The sequence below is a fragment of the Triticum aestivum genome, chromosome 1B, assembly GCF_018294505.1.
Source record: "Triticum aestivum cultivar Chinese Spring chromosome 1B, IWGSC CS RefSeq v2.1, whole genome shotgun sequence".
Classification (NCBI taxonomy): Eukaryota; Viridiplantae; Streptophyta; class Magnoliopsida; order Poales; family Poaceae; genus Triticum; species Triticum aestivum.
The window spans coordinates 644,031,857-644,048,013 of NC_057795.1; the positions used below are offsets into that span (position 1 = coordinate 644,031,857).

The window sequence follows — 16,157 nt, forward strand, 5'->3', positions numbered from 1 at the left end:
GTTAGTATTATTATAGATATAACTAAAGAACAAAATAATGTGTTGTGTACGATTTCCAAAAGAAAGTGTGTCGTGTTGCTCAAAATTGCTAAAAGATGTGTTTCTCAAAAAATAACTTCTTTTGCATAAGGTCCAAGGCTTATACAGGTGGCTTAGTGATCCGAACCTAGAAACATGTGGAGCTCCAACCGTCGGTTGGCAAAGTTGCATCCAACGGCCACCATCAATAGCAGAGCTGCAACCGTGGAGCACGGAGCTGGAATCGGCTGTAACCGTAGAGTACATAGCTGGAATCGGCGATTGGAGAAGCTGCAACCATGGATCACGGAGCCGGAATCAACGATTGGGGAGAAGTTGCAGCCATGAAGCACGGAGCTCGAATTGGCAATTGGAGAAGCTGCAACAATGGATCAAAGAATCGGAGATTTTAGAGAAGCTACAACTAGTTGTGGCTGGAGGTGACCCTTCGACGGCGAAAACCTAGAACCGTACTGCATGGAGCCGCAACCGACAAATGGGGAGCTACAATTGACGGTTTTAGGGGAAGGGGATCTGCAAAGGTGGACTGTTGTGGGCGAGGTGGTGTGGGATAGAGTGCCGTTGCGGTGGGCACATGCGACCAATGCGGGGGCCGCGGCGGACGGCGCCAGCGAGGCTGCGAGCAGGGCATGTCCTATTGCACCTGGGGTCCGAAGGACTGGGGAGTGTCTACGTCCATGCCATGTGTTCATGTAGGGGAAGGGAGAGGGGAAGGAAAAAGCGCAGACGGGACAAAAACATGCATCCAATGGCCGAGGAGGCAAACGATCTGGCGCTTGGGCCGGTTAGCCGGCGCCTAAGGGTCGGCCAAAATATAATGCATACATTCATAAGTGTTCTCTCGTCGCAAAGCACGGGCAGTCACCTAGTTCTAGAAAAACTAACTATAGGGGCGGGGGTTGATCTAGAACATGGCAGTGCCATCTGATGAAGACAAAATTAGTTAAAGTCCTTGCTCGAGTGTCCAATTCTCATCTTGGCCAACAAAACATTTTGACCAGAGGGCAGAAGCCCTGAATACATACATAGGTAGATTCAAAACTAACAATACCGTAACACGAACACATTACCATCCATTCTTGATCGATTCTACGCCGTGCTTGACCAGCGCTATATTTTTCGCCCGGCCCTCACTGCACGCAGGCCACGAAATCATCTCGCGATTGCTGCGCTGGTGACACTTGACGCCTCATCTTTGAACGAGTCTCCTTGGCCCGCCTCCGTGTCTCATCTGCTCTGCCACCTCGTCTCCTCCACCTCAGCGCCTCGACCAATCCCTATATAATAACAAACACACACGAACGTCGCCAGCACCTCCTCCTCACTCTCTAGCACTCGACTTTGGTTGCGCAAACATGGGCAACGTCCTGCCGCTGCCACGGATGTGCAAGGAAACCAGGGTGGTGGACGCCACCGTTGCCGGAGCTGCCAAGATGGTGAAGAGGAAAGAGCGGCCGGCGGCGACCATGGACACCGTCGCCAGGGCGGATCAATACGGCGTCGAGGAGGCGAAGGAGGTGGCGTGGCCGGAGTGCCGCGTGGAGGACGGCGGGGTGCGGTTGAAGGTGCTGATGACGAGGAAGGAGGCGGCGGAGTTCATGGCGAGGCTGGAGGAGCAGGCCGCCGCGGAGAGTGAATCCAGGAACGGGGAGGTCCTCGCCGGCGGCGTGTTGAGCCCGCCGTGCGAGGTTGCGTGGAGGCCCCGTCTCGCAACCATACCGGAGACGTGTTAGCTTCCTCTATCTCGGCGTCTCCACGCATGGCTTGACTTGACCACGTCCGGGCGTTTTGTACGTACTGACGTTGGCTAGTAGCTGTACATTATCGGGATACTAGCGCTAGATATTTTTTTCAGATGCTCAGATCATGTACGTGGTTGTTCCTCTTGTTTTCTGTAAGATCATCCCTGGCCAAACACTTTTGTTAGGACATTGACAGTGAAGCATAAATTTGTTTTACGTGTTTGTTGATGGTCAGTTGCCTGAAATTTGAATCGGCGTCGGCCAATTTCGTTGAAGAAGGGGGTGGAGGCAGTGAATCGGATGCGGCGTCTCCGTCCTTGGTGAGGCGGGACTGAGACGGAGATAGCGACGATGTAGCTAACCACGGTGTCGCCGGTCGAGACGAGGCAAAGGGTCTACGGCAAAGTTTCAAGTAGCCAGCTATAGCGACTTGAACATCGTGCCGCTAAATGATATTCACATACATACTTCTAATAAAGTTACAAAATAGTGCGCCTAGCTATAGCCCGCGAAAGGTGCCGCTATTTGACATGGCCGTTATTTAATGGTTTATGAGTGTTAATGTACGGACGGTTACCCCGGAAGACACCCTAAAAAACCACATATTGGGAAGAAGGGGCGTAGAGAAATGGACATTCCAATCCGGCAGGGTGGAGGTGAGGATTTTCTTGCTTCGGCGTATGAGACCTCAGGAACATACTCTGTTAAATCGGCTTACCGTGCTCTCGTGAATCAGAAAGAGCATGCAACTCTAGAGAAAGGGCAGGTAACAGGACCATCAACGACTGAACAACAGATGTGGAGTTCTCTTTGGAAACTCAAGGTTGTGCCCAAGGTAAGGGTCTTTTGGTGGCGAGTCATTAGGGGCATAATTCTTGATGAATGCACCCTAAAACGGAGACATATAAAGAAAGTGAGTACGTGCAAGATTTGCTTGGCAATGGAGGAAGATCGCATGCATGACCTCATCCATTGTCCTCATGCCCGCCGGTTCTGGGAGGAAGCTCGACTTTTATTTGAAGTTTCTCTTCCCCGACTTCATCCAAACACTTGGGCAAGAGATATCTTATGTGAGCAGCGGTTCTCGGAGAAAGACCGCGCCACAATCATTGTTACGCAATCCCGGGTCCGCTATCACCAGCGTTTTCGACCGACATGCGTCAACCAGACCCAACCGGAGAGCAACACCGACTTATGACAGGCCTTGGGCCCTCTCCCCCCAAAAGACTAGCCTGTTAGGAGGGGACACCCCCGCCCTTATAAGTCGTGTTATTTCTCCCCCCCACAACCGATGTGGGACTAAACCCAACAATCTCTCCCTCACACATCGGTCATCCATGGGCCCGCTAACACCAGCGTTTCCAGCCCACCAACCATGACCAACCACCCATGAGTCTACTGAGATTCATTCCGGGCACCTGGGCTTTGATACCAATTGTTACGCAATTCCGGGTCCGCTATCACCAGCGATTCCGACCGACATGCGTCAACCAGACCCAACCGGAGAGCAACACCGACTTATGACAGGCCTTGGGCCCTCTCCCCCCAAAAGACTAGCCTGTTAGGAGGGGACACCCCCGCCCTTATAAGTCGTGTTATTTCTCCCCCCACAACCGATGTGGGACTAAACCCAACAATCATCACTTTTTATGTGGTCCATTTGGATGTCACGCAATAGGTGGATACATGATGAAGTGAAGATCGACCCGGCTAGATGGGTGAGACGAACCAGAGAAGATCTAGCGCTGCTAGAACTCCCTAGGCAGCATACTGCCTTCCTACCAGACTATGGCTGGCGACCGCCCGATGGAAAAATCATCAAGATCAACACGGATGCCTTGATCAACTCTATTGACGGCATAGCGGGCATTGGAGGTGTAGCCAGATCGTGTTTGGCCTTCTTGAGAGCTTGGTGCAAGCCATACATGGGGGTCTCGGACCCACTGATCGCTGAAGTTCAAGCCATGAAAGAGGGCATGATCTTTTCCAGTCTGAGGGGCTTCACGGAGGTGACCCTGGAGACTGAGTGTCTAGAGGCAGTTAACCTCTGGAACAATCGCTACGAAGATCGCTCGATTGTAGCACCTATCTTCGCAGAAATTAGAGAGCTTTCTCTTAATTTTTCATCCTTTCTAATTCAGCATGTAATAAGAGCGGCAAACGGTCCTGCACATGTTTGTGCTAAGCGTGCTAGATTTTTTTGTCCAAAAGGACCCCCTACCGAGATGAATTGACAAAAGAGACTATCTCTGGATCAATTTGACAAAAAGGACCCCCTCAGCGGTGGCGGCAGGCGACACGTGGCACCTGCCGCCACGCCAGTAGGTGGAGGGCCCTGCCGCCACCGCAGGAGGCGGCCACCCCAGCCGAACGGATTCCCCACAGTGCATCGCGGCGCGATGGAACGGGGCGGGCCAGGTGGGCCCCGCCGCCATCGGGCGAGGCGGCCAGCCCTGGCGCGGTCGCTGCCTGGTCGACAGGCCCTGCTGCGAGCGGGCCCCGCCAGTGGGCCTCGCCGCCACAGCCTGAGGCGGCCTCACCTGGCTAACAGTGCTGGCCGACAGCTGGTGCTGCTCGGTTGCCGAGGCGTGGGACCCGCCGCCACTAGCGCAAGCGGCTGTTGCTGCATGCGCGCGCTGATTCCCGGGCCGACATGAGCACTGTAGTAAATGGCGTTGATTCCCACGTGTATGTGATTGCTTGTTGCTAGTGATGCTGATTTTCATGATTGAGCGGGAATCCGATGCGGTGTGCTAATTTCACGGGCTCGCTGTTGCAAACTGGGATGATTCCTTGCAGTGTGGATCTGCAGTGTGACCGACATGAGAACTGTGGCAAATGGCGCTCATTCCCATGCTTTGAAAATTGCTGCTGCAGGTGAGGTGACAGCACCCAAGAGCGTGATTTCCGCGCGGGGATATGGACACTGATGCCTGCTTTTGGTTCTGTAGTGCCGACACTACAGGGATCCTAAAATATCCCGCCTAATTTCCTCTGTTCTCGCTTATTTTCTCGCCATCATTAATCGTCTGAGCCTATAAAAGAAGACACCGAGGCTCTCGTCCAGCCATCCTAGAAATCGCCAGTGCGCAAAGTGTGTACACATTTTTTTCAGTCGATATGAGTTTGCCTTGTTCAGATCAAAGCATTAGGCTGAGGAAAATGAAGACTGCAAGTTTGCCTCCTGGGGTGGCAGTCCTGCGGTGTTGGTGTGGCGATCTTTGCAAGGTGAAGGAGGTGACGGATTTTTCAGATTGGTTGGGCATGAAGTTTTTCATGTGCGCCAATTATGAGGAAGATCCTGTCGTAGCTATTTCAGAGTACGACAAGCCTCCGGTATGGTTTAACCATCACGAATAGATATTGTTGGTATTTTCATTGATTCTTTAGTAACATTATTGTTTCTTGTTGTAGTCTCCTCCGCCTCTGTGCATGTACTATCGTTGGATTGACACGGAGAAGCCAGCTTGGGCAGTGACTGAGATTCGTGAAAGAAGTCGCCGTGTGTGGAATAGTTTATTTGCGGAAGAGCGACGCGAGAAGGCGGAAGCTGAGGAGAAAGCAGAGCAAGAGAGAGAGTTAAAAGAATACTATGCGGAGCAACATCGTGTTTTTTGAGGAAATGGGAAAGAAAAACAGGGAAGAGGCTCGTCGCATGGAGGAGCAGGAACGACAGCGAAAGGAGGCTCGTGAGGCGGAGAGGTAGAGAAAGAAAGAAAGGGCTCGTCAGGCCAAGGCAGCAGAAGAAGCTGGCGATGGAAAAGGAAAATATCCACGTTGGACTCAGTAGATTCCTGTGGTAGTATTTTAAATTTCGCAATCATTTGTATCTTTATTTCTGCAGTTTAATGTAGCTTCATTTCAGTAGTTAAATGTAGCTTTATTTAAATTCTACGATGTATCTTATTTTCAGTTGTACCTTGTCGTGTTGTATCTTATTTTCAATTGTACCTTGTCGTGATGGAAAAAATATATAGTTTTAGAATAAAGTAGTGGCATTTTCTTTCCCTCCACTAATTATCGAGCATCGTGCAACAACTATAAAATAAAATTAAGATAGAACATAATGCCTTACAATAAGAGAGTACAAACTAATAATGCAAGTACATCTGAATTAAACGGTACAACTGGAATACAGCTTAAAAACTACATGAAGGCATCATCGTCATCCTCCGTCGATGCAGAACTCTTGCCCTTCGAGGATGCAGAACTCTTACCCTTGAACGATGAAGAACTCTTGCCCTTCGAGGATGCAGTACTCTTGCCCTTGGACGATGCAGAACTCTTGCCCTTTGACGATGCAGAACCCGGAAGCGGCGGCATGAAGATATCATCTTCGTCCTCGCTCTCCTCAGTCCATAAAAATGGATGGCTTTCTGCAGTCCTTCTAAAAGTTTCACTCTTCGGCTCCACAACCTTCTTCCACCTTGCATCCAACCTAAGAAGTTCTTTACGTACCTCCTCATAGGTCCTTTCAGGCCACCCAGACCTACGTAATTGGTGAGCCAACTCATTCATTATGGTGTCACTACCGGTGAGATCATCCCATGGAACTATCCTATTGTCCATCCTGAAATCGGTAGCTAGCCTCAGAAGAGTGCTACTCATCCCAGGGTGAAAACTACGATCGAAAGCATAATGGGACATCTCGACTACACTACACTCGAATGCTTATCCACCTCCGTCTGAAGGGGGTTTTATAGGTAAAGAGGAGAAAATGGCGGGAAAGAACGACTGCGGTATGGAGGGAAAGGGTTGGCGGGAACATATGGCGGGAAACGGATGGCAGGAAGATATGGCGGGAAGGGGTTGGCGGGAAACGGGTGGCGGAACATATGGAGGGAAAGCGTTTGCGGGAAAATATTGAGGGGAAAGCGTTGCTTGAAAATATATATTTTTCAATGTCTAAGACGGGCAATGGTTGCACATTATTCATCAGCCAAAATTTTAAAAAAAAATTCATTTCGGCCTAACATAAGCAAAAGAGTGGAGCGGGATAGTATGGCGGGAGATATAGGCGGGAAAAATTGTTCCTGGCTGGTGCATTTTTATTTCAGCATACATAGATGTTCAAATTAAAAAGTCTGATACACACATATGTAGATACAATGGGTCGCGCACGTGCATAGATGAATCACCCTACTTTACGACGACCACCTGGCCTTTCCTTACGACCGGAAGGCGACAAGCGATTAGGTGGCCGGGGCACACGAAGACCGCGGCCGTACTCCAATTCGGCTTCATGTGTCTGCGAGTCCTGCGTAGGTGGTGGAGTCGCGAATCCTTGTTGCGAACCTGGAGCGTAATTGTAGGCGTATGGTTGTGACTCCGGGGGGATAAAAGATGGGCCAATAACGTCCCCTCCGAAGAACTCTGTAACTAATGATGTAACCGAATCGCCAAGATCATGTGATGCTCCCCGGAGGCCTGTGTTGACGCCATGATCATGTGATGCTCCCCGGAGGCCTGTGTTGACGCCGTGTTGGGTGTTCTCATCGCCCCAATTAACATCAGGTGTGTCCTGCACATAGAAACATTTTAAACAAACTGTTAAAGGATAATATATGATATCATTGTAAATGCATTGAAATGTAAACATGACTACCTGAGCATATCCCTCTCCTATACTGTGTGGCCATTGTACGTGGTGCTGGTTTAAATCTGGTACACGAGTCTCCTCGGGCATGGGGATCCCTCGCGTGGAGAGATACGGCTGAGATCCCTCACCTTGGGTGTATGCATCATATCCTGTGTACGCATATGGGTTAGGGGAAAGAAACTGCTCGGGCATCGAATCCAAGCCCGTGCCATGGCCTGAGATGTCTGCCCCTGACGAAGCTGCATCGAAGAAGAGCGATGCAGCGGCAGAGATGAGTCATGTCGTGGAAATGTCGTTCTAGTACTCGGACCCTCCCTCCATTGCTCATGGCTCGTACGCGCCTCGCTCGGTCTGGACGACGGTGCCGCATTCGGTCTGGCTGACCTCGCTACCGGCATGTATGCTCCAGTGGCAACGTCGTCGCCTCTACCGCATCAGAACTTCTTTGCCACGAATTGTTGCAAAAGTTTCTGGAATGTCTTGCGATATGGGCCCTGGGCCGGCATGCTATCCGTAGCCATCTGCCCTACTTCGTTGACATTTTCAAGCTGAACAATATTTGGATGTTATTTAGTTCAAATGATTATGAAATGATGGACCTAAAAAAGTTACAAGTGATTACCAGGTGGTCACGATAGTAAGCTGCATGCAGCTCAACATGTCTCCGCGCCTGCTCCTCTTGTGTGAGATGTGTAGGTATAGTAGCTGGCTGACTGGCCAGGCTAGCACGTGTGTTCATGCAGTACCACTGCTTGTACGCTTGATCTGTACTTCCATCGTACGGTCTGCGAAATTAAATAATTACATAAACCGTTGTGATGAAAGCAAAGCATCTTCACGCATCGTATGATCATCGTAAAAAAATAATGTACATAAAATATACCTAAGTTGACGCACTATATCTGCTAGCGCTTCATTTTCCCACTTGTGTACCCATTCACTGTTCTCTTCCCTCCAATCGTATAAACTCCAACCCCTGCCCATATTTGTTAGCCTGCAAATTATGTAACAAAGTGTGAGTTTAGTAAATTAAAAATGACACTAACTATTTAGGGATGTCACATCTTACTTATGTGTTTCCTCGTCGATACGTCTGGGAAAAGGTGGTGGAATTTCTTGATAGAGACCGAATTGTCTCATTACACGCTCTGGGTTGTAAGGTTCAACACACCACAGGAACAATAAGTTGTAGCGAGTCAGCCAGAATGCACTATCGGTCAACATGCCTGGTGTGAAGTGTCGAGCATCAAAGACCATTTTTAGCTGGTCCTGAGTCCACGGGTTCCATGTGACTTCTGCCTCATCAAGTATCTCAAACTGCTGGTGGTACATAGGGTAACAATTTTTCGCAATATCTGGAGACCAACGTTTCCGTGCCTTTGTCCACCTGGTGGCCATAGTTGCGCTAGTACCCTTGCCAAAGTCGTATGGGTATATGGGTTGTACTATACGAGGTCGTCCTACAGGGAGGTATTCCCAGGACCACAGCTGTAGAAACTCATAGGCGACACAAAGTAATGGAGCTTTTTGTGCGAAAGAGGTTTTCTGCGTGGCATCACACAAGCCTCTGTATGTATGAGATAGCATGGCAGAACCGAAGATGTATTTTGGCTGCTCGGGTAAAGATTCATCTACCATATTCTCTGCAATGTAGATGAGACCAGGGACAACAACGTCCCCATGTGAATTTGGAAATAGATTCCCGAGGAGCCACAACAAATACGCAAACAGATGTCTTTTTCTCGTCTCCTTATTGGCGAAGCTAGATAAATTAAGAAAGTTATCACGAAGCCAGACGAGTGGGATGCCCCGAGGGTTACCAGAACGTTGTGATTCTGGCATTTCCATCCCAAGACGGGCTGCTATATCTAATGCCCAAGATGGAGACACTCGTGGAGAGACTACCGGCTCACCTCTAATTGGTAGAGCAGTGATCATAGAAACATCTTTCAGTGTAGGTGCAAGCTCTCCAAAACGAAAGTGAAAGGTGTGGGTTTCAGGTCTCCACCGGTCAACGAGGGATGTCAAAAGGGATGGGTCCGAACGTACTTGGTCGTCGCATGATGTGAGCCTAGCAAAACCTTGTAGTCCATAAGCGTCAAGGTGAGCAAGGAAATGATTGTGTATTGGCCATGTTTTCTTTATGGTTCGAAGTCTGAAAGGCCGATAATCATGCTTAGTATTTGGTTTCAAAAATATGTGGCAACGGTGGCCGGCGTCATGGGGCCCCTGCAAAAGCACTGGCACTTCACCCATAACCTGCACACAAACATACAAATATAAATTACGAGGAAGACAGAAATACAAATGCAAATCAAAATAAACTTAAAAAATACAAAGAGATACGATTTACATTAATTATCTGAAGTTAACATCAGGAGTACAATAATACAAAGAGAATCAATTTAAATTTAATATAAGTACACATAACGAGTAGAAATATAAATAGACATGGCGAGTACATATATATCAACATCATGCGTTGTTGTTGGCTCGATACGGGCAGTCTTTGCGTGAATGTCCAGGACACCTGCAAACGCGGCATCGCCTTGGTTCTCCCATCTGGGTATGGTCCATGTCATTGTGATGACGCCTAGACTGACATCGTCCCTTTGCGGTTCTCATCAAGTCGGTGTTCGGAACCCATTTTGGCCCATCTGGCCACAACATTTTGTAGTTCATATCAATGCCCCAAGCCCAGAACTCACTGTTCCAAGTGTTGTACAGATTGTACATGTTGAAGTACGGCGATATGTATGGCTCGACACTGATTTTTTAAACAGCAGCCGCCCGGAGCACATGACTGCAAGGGTAGCCCTCAAGCTTGGGCTTGTTACAAGTGCGCTCACAGGAGGTTTAGCCAAGGATGACAGCTTGCTTTTTTGATCCTCTGTGGTGACCCTTAACGTACTTGGCTCGCACATTGACCTCCCACTTATTTCTAAGTGCGTCCACTTTCCTGCAGCCATGACTTTGGGACTTCTTTGCTTTCTCATCCAGATGTCTTTGCATCTTCTCAGACCATGGCTTGTTCAATTCAACTTGTGCTTTGGCGACGGTGACCCTGTCTGCAAAGTATGACAGGGTCCGGTTCCAAGTTTCTTCAATTAGGGCTGTGATAGGCAGTGCTCGCACCCCTTTAAGAACACCATTGTACACCTCTGACATGTTGCTGGTCATTATTCCATACCGAGCCCCGGTGTCGTGAGCCTGCGCCCACTTCTCCAAATGAGGGCAATTCTTGGTGATCCACTGGCTCAAATTTATGGCCGTCCTACGACCCCTCCGGTCTTCTCTCTGCGGCAAGGCCGCGCGGTCGATCTCACCATTGATACCTGCCCATATCGCATTCATTTTGGCTTCAGTTTTTTGCATGCACATCCTCTTGAATAACTTGAACCAATCCTTGTTTTTGAATTTGGAGTAAAAGTTTGCTACCAAATGCCTCATGCACCACCTTCCCTCTAGATCGGGCTAGCCCCACTCTTCTTCCGACGCCTTAATTATTTCAAGAGCGCTTAATAATCCAGTGTTGCGATCAGAAATGATGCAAACACCTTTACGCTCTTTCACGACACCAATCTTCACGCAGCTCAGGAACCACAACCAGCTATCTTTGTTCTCGCTCTTGACCAATGCATATGCAATAGGAAGAAGCTGATTATTTGCATCCGCTGCAACCGCCACCAATAGTGTGCCCTTGTACTTTCCAGTGAGAAAGGTACCATCAACAGATAATACCAGGCGACAGTGCCTGAAGGCTTGTATAGTCTGGGCAAATGCCCAGAATAAGCGGTCTAGGATTAGCTCACCCGGGTTCATTGGGTTTGGACGTTCTCTCCGCCAAACTTGAGTCCCCCTATTAGCACTTGCTATTTGATGAAGCATTCTAGGGGCATAAGAATATGCCTCCTCATAGGTACCATACAAGTTCTTGAATATATTTTTCTTCGCACGCCTAGCCTTGCTGTAGCTAACAGGGAATCCAATTAGATCATCTGCATCTTTTTGCAAAGCCCTAACACTAATGTTGAGACTTCCCTGCACAATTGTTTCCATCATCGGTGCCACAAATTTTGCTGTCACATTGCAGTGATCTAAAAGAGTCCCAGTTTGCTCACAGGTATGCTCCACTATTTTTGTGATATGCCATGACTGACATACCCCAGGCTTCAGTCTAGCGAGAACTCTTCCGCGGCAACCTTTCGCGGTGTGGATGCATATGACCTTCAACTCTTTTTTATCAGACTGCTTCACTCTATGCTGGCGGTGGATGCCGATTGCATAGCTACCCATTGCCTGGTAAGCAGACTTCTTATCTGGGAAAACTTGCCCAACCTCCAGGCTTCCCGCTCCTAGGCCAGAAGCAGAGTGAAATTCGTTGGTGATGCTCATATCCTGTAAAAACCCAGGTTGCAGTGCCGCCGCGACCGCCCTCTGAGGAGGAACATCTTCTTCTCTGCTTGACTCCGAAGACGCAAAAGAATGATCATCATCATCTAGCGCCTCCGGCAATCCCTCCACGTGTTCGCTCATGTCAACGGCCGCCGACCAATATCCTGTGTCATACACAGGCTGGCCGCCCGTCGGTTCGATGGGCCGATGCTAGGGGCTGATGTGATGGCCAACTCGACCTCACCACCCCTGCTACTGCATCCGGCAACATCAGTGACTGAAATGAACTCCACGTACACCATCGGCTGACCATACATTGAGTTATTGGGATTGCTTGCAAACCTCATGTACGACCCCCACGACCGATCACCTGTGACAGGCCGCAAACCCCAACGGGCAACTGTCCCATCATTTCCTCCGTCAACGATGAAGGCCTCCACTGTCATCTTTTTTTCCTGCATCACTGGGCCAAACACCGCTCGGATGCACCTTCTAACAGCTGCGTAACCCATGTTGACCATGTCTCTCACCACTACTGTAGTCGACTCGCAGAAGGACACATCCACCCCGCATGGACCGTCGCGTAAGACGTTCCCATAGTACACTACTAAATTTTCCATAGTACCTAACCAACATACATGTTTACATTTCAAATAATTAGTAACTGAACATTTAGTAACGATGACAACATTTACATATCTTACGACTAAAATAATAACCGTATTTTCGTTATAAATATTCGGTTTGTTTTTAGAATCATTTGCTTAGACTTTAAGGGGTTGTTTGGTTAACGGGTATTTAAAGATCTATTTTTCTCAAACTTGTCTACGAGCGTAACAAACTAAAACTCTGTTTGCTTTTCTCTAACTACCCCAAAAATATCCTAAAATAGTTCTCGTAACATGCAAAAACTTAGCTTCTGGAAAAACGACTATTAGTAAAATATGGTTTTCTACATAATTTTCTTACAACAGGTTATGACAAAATTGAGGGTAAGTACTCGCTATCCAAACAACCACTAAACATAATATTACGATAATAACATTTAAATATCATATGAGTAAAATATCTAATTTCTTCCGGCATGATATAATGTTTTTCATATCATACGATAAAATTCATTTATTTACAAATAATAATTTTTGCAGCGGCATGACAGTACATCAATATAAAAAATATTAACAAAATTACGGCATCATTTTATACCTTAGCTCCAATATGGATGTGCTTGCGAATGCAATTAAAAGTCTAAATAGTTCAAATAAAACTCGTCTACGAGCGTTACAAACTAAAACTCTCTTTTTTCTCTAACGACTATTAGTAAAAACTATTTTTCGCACAACAGGTTATGACAAAACCCATGGTAATTACTCGCTATCCAAACAACTAGTAAACATAATAGTACGATAATAACATTTTAATATCATATGAGTAAAACATTTAATTTCTTTCGGCTTTATATAATTTTTTTTCACATCATACGATAACAATCATTTATCTACAAATAATATTATTTGCAGCAGCATGCACATTATTCACAATAGTACATCAATACAAAAAATATTAACAAAATTACAGTGTCATTTTTCACCTTAGCTCCAATATGGATGTGCTTGCGAATGCAATTAAGCGTCAAAATAGTTCCAATAAATATCGGTCGCCAGTACTATATGAACCTCGTCAACCTATTATCACATTAACAACAATATTACACACGGATTTTTCTTCCTGCTAACAAAAGTATGAAAATAGCACTTTCATGTATGTGTTCATCACCTCAAAATGGGACAGCGAAAATGGAAACACAATTTCTTCAATCACGTCTTCTCCTCCTTGTTTGCTACTAAGATGAATTATTTTACCTAATTACATACATCATTAAGTACATTAGCACCTAATCTTAACATATAAAATTTAGATTATTGCGACATAACAAAGTAGACCTACGGTTTCCTAACTATAGACTTATTAATAAACATACCACATAAAATAACATACCACATGAAATAACATACCGCATGCAATAAACAATTACAATACAATTTTTTCTTAATTACCGTATTAAGATTTCCCGCATGTCAATACTAATGGACGCACCTAACATTGATGCAACATCTTCAACCTACTATTTCAAAAAATAGTTTAAATGTTACATCTCTCGTCTGAAATTATTTCTAACCTCTAAGCACTACCATCACATAGCTAATAACGAGCTAAAGGATGAACTAATTACCACCTTGCATGCACAAATAAATAAATGTATTTCAAAGCTCATACCTTGATCTTCAACTTCGTAGTTCACTTTGCTACACAAATCCTACTCCTGAAGCACTAAATGACTCCAAAAATTGATGAAATAATACCTAACACAGCAGAGAACACATAGTTATGAACTAAACAAAAATAGTACAAACTGCATGCATGTGAACGAAACCAACAAAAATGGATAGATCTTACCTTCGTCTATCTTTTCTTCAACTTCAGCATATTCAAAATCCAACTCTAAATCACCCTAAATCACGAATGAAATGTGTAATGAGTTTTGCTTTCTCATCGTTATTACGCGCGTGGGAATTAACGCCATTTGCCATAGTGGCTCATGTCGGCCAAGGGAATCCGCGCGCATGCAGCAACGGGCCGCCTGCGCTAGTGGCGGCAGGGCCCGCGCCTCGGCCAGTGTGCAGCAGCAGCTGTCGGCCAGCGCTGTCGGCAGGCGAGGCCGCCTCAGGCAGTGGCGGCGAGGCCCACCAGCGGGGCCCGCGCGAAGCAGGGCCTGTCGGCCAGTCAGCGACCGCGCCAGGGCTGGCCGCCTCGCCCGGTGGCGGCAGGGCCCACCTGGCCCGCCCCGTTCCGTCGCGGCGCGGGAGGAGCTGGGAATCCGTTCTGGCTGGGTAGCCGCCTCCGGCGGTGGCGGCAGGTGCCACGTGTCGCCTGTCGCGCCTGCCGCCACCATCGAGGGGGTCCTTTTTGCCAAATTCATCCGCATGTAGTCTTTTTTGTCAATTCATCTCGGCAGGGGGTCCTTTTGGACAAAAAATCAAGCGTGCTAGTACGCTTAATGTGACTGAGAGCTGGCTTGAAATGACCCCTAGCTTCTTGATCAGCAGCATGTTTGCTGATTGTTCGGCGAATGCCTTTCTTGAATAAAGCTCTCAAAGTTCCGGAAAAAAAAAGAAGAGAAATGGCCGGAGCGAGTCAAGGTCCAGTATCCCGTTGTATCGGTACACCACGTTGCGTCGATGGAAAATACAGGCATTTTAGAGGCATCTTACTACGTCAATTCCGTGTTACGACGACGTACCGTACGTACGTGTACACAGGACACTCTCGCCGTTGCCATCATGGGTGGACTCCGGGGACCGAGACTGGAACGTATGCCGGCACCTTGAGTTCGACCCCTCCTGGCCATATATTTGGTCGTCGTCTTCTTCTGCCACCGTAACTGCCAAACTAATCGCCATGTTGCAGACCCGTTCCAAGGTACCTACTAGTAGTAGCTAGTTAGACGCGCATAAACAAAATGTTCTCCATCCCTGACATGACAGGTTCAGACTTTTTGATGACCTATATATCGCCATTTAACTACTGAGTGCTGATGAAACAAAAATCAGTGACGGACCTAGAATTATAGGCTTGGGTGCTACAGTTTAAAGTTACACCAAACATCATCATAATTTCAATAAATAGTCTAAAAATGAAGAAAGGAGTTTTGGAGGCCGAGCTCCATGGAGGCCTTTATTTTTGAAAATTTCAAATTCAAACTTTTATGGTTCAAAAAATTCTAAAAAAAATACGTGTATGTAAGGATGTAACTCACATGTGTGTAAAAATTCATGATGAAATACCTTGAGTTGCGACCTGTACAAAAAAGAGAAATTCATGGCCACGGAGGATGAATAGTATCATGTGTTAAACATCACCAAATTTGTCTTTTTTGCATAGCCCTCATTTCAATGTATTTTGAACTGAAAATTTACACAAAAGTGCGTTATGCCTTCATGTATATCTATATTTTTTTCAGAATTTTTTGAAATGTAAAAATATGAATTTCGATGAAATTTCAAAATTAAATTTGGAGACCTCACTGGAGGCCGAGCTGCAAAAGGGATTTCCGCTAAAAGTGGCAACAACTTGCTGAATATTTAGTGTTCAGTATACACTGAATTTTGTTTTCCAATTTTGAAGTGGGTGCGCCACCCATGGCACCCCACTAGATCTGCCACCGAACAAAATGCTCTCCATCCATGACATGACAGGAAAAGGTCGACTCTCACCCCGCGACCCCCGCATTGCCTCCCCTGGCGGCAGCGGGGAACCATAGCCTGTGTCGCTTCGGCCCCCACCCACCCCGCACCACCTCCTCAGCTTCCCAGAAGATGGTG

General features: G+C 47.1%; 1 protein-coding gene and 1 long non-coding RNA gene across 2 annotated transcripts; both read right to left on the reverse strand.

Annotated features, from left to right (window-relative positions):
• Positions 1-7,745: 7,745 nt before the first annotated feature.
• LOC123144790 (serine/threonine-protein phosphatase 7 long form homolog) lies at positions 7,746-8,780 on the reverse strand. Its single transcript, XM_044564033.1, has 4 exons — positions 8,450-8,780; positions 8,264-8,374; positions 8,003-8,165; positions 7,746-7,928 (listed from the first exon to the last, which is right to left on the reverse strand). The coding sequence occupies exons 1-4, from the start codon at positions 8,776-8,778 to the stop codon at positions 7,815-7,817; spliced, it is 717 nt and encodes a 238-aa protein (XP_044419968.1). The 5' UTR covers positions 8,779-8,780; the 3' UTR covers positions 7,746-7,814.
• A 301-nt stretch (positions 8,781-9,081) lies between these two features.
• On the reverse strand, positions 9,082-14,095 carry LOC123144800 (uncharacterized). The gene is made up of 3 exons (XR_006471939.1): positions 14,053-14,095; positions 13,552-13,637; positions 9,082-9,639 (listed from the first exon to the last, which is right to left on the reverse strand). It is a non-coding gene; the product is annotated as an uncharacterized lncRNA (long non-coding RNA).
• Positions 14,096-16,157: the final 2,062 nt, after the last annotated feature.

Coding starts and splice junctions, on each gene's coding strand:
- LOC123144790 (XM_044564033.1), bottom strand. CDS start 8,778: ATGGCCACCAGGTGGACAAAGGCACGGAAACGTTGGTCTCCAGATATT. Junction 8,375..8,449: donor ATCGACGAGGAAACACATAA/GTAAGATGTGAC, acceptor CATAATTTGCAG/GCTAACAAATATGGGCAGGG. Junction 8,166..8,263: donor GATATAGTGCGTCAACTTAG/GTATATTTTATG, acceptor TTAATTTCGCAG/ACCGTACGATGGAAGTACAG.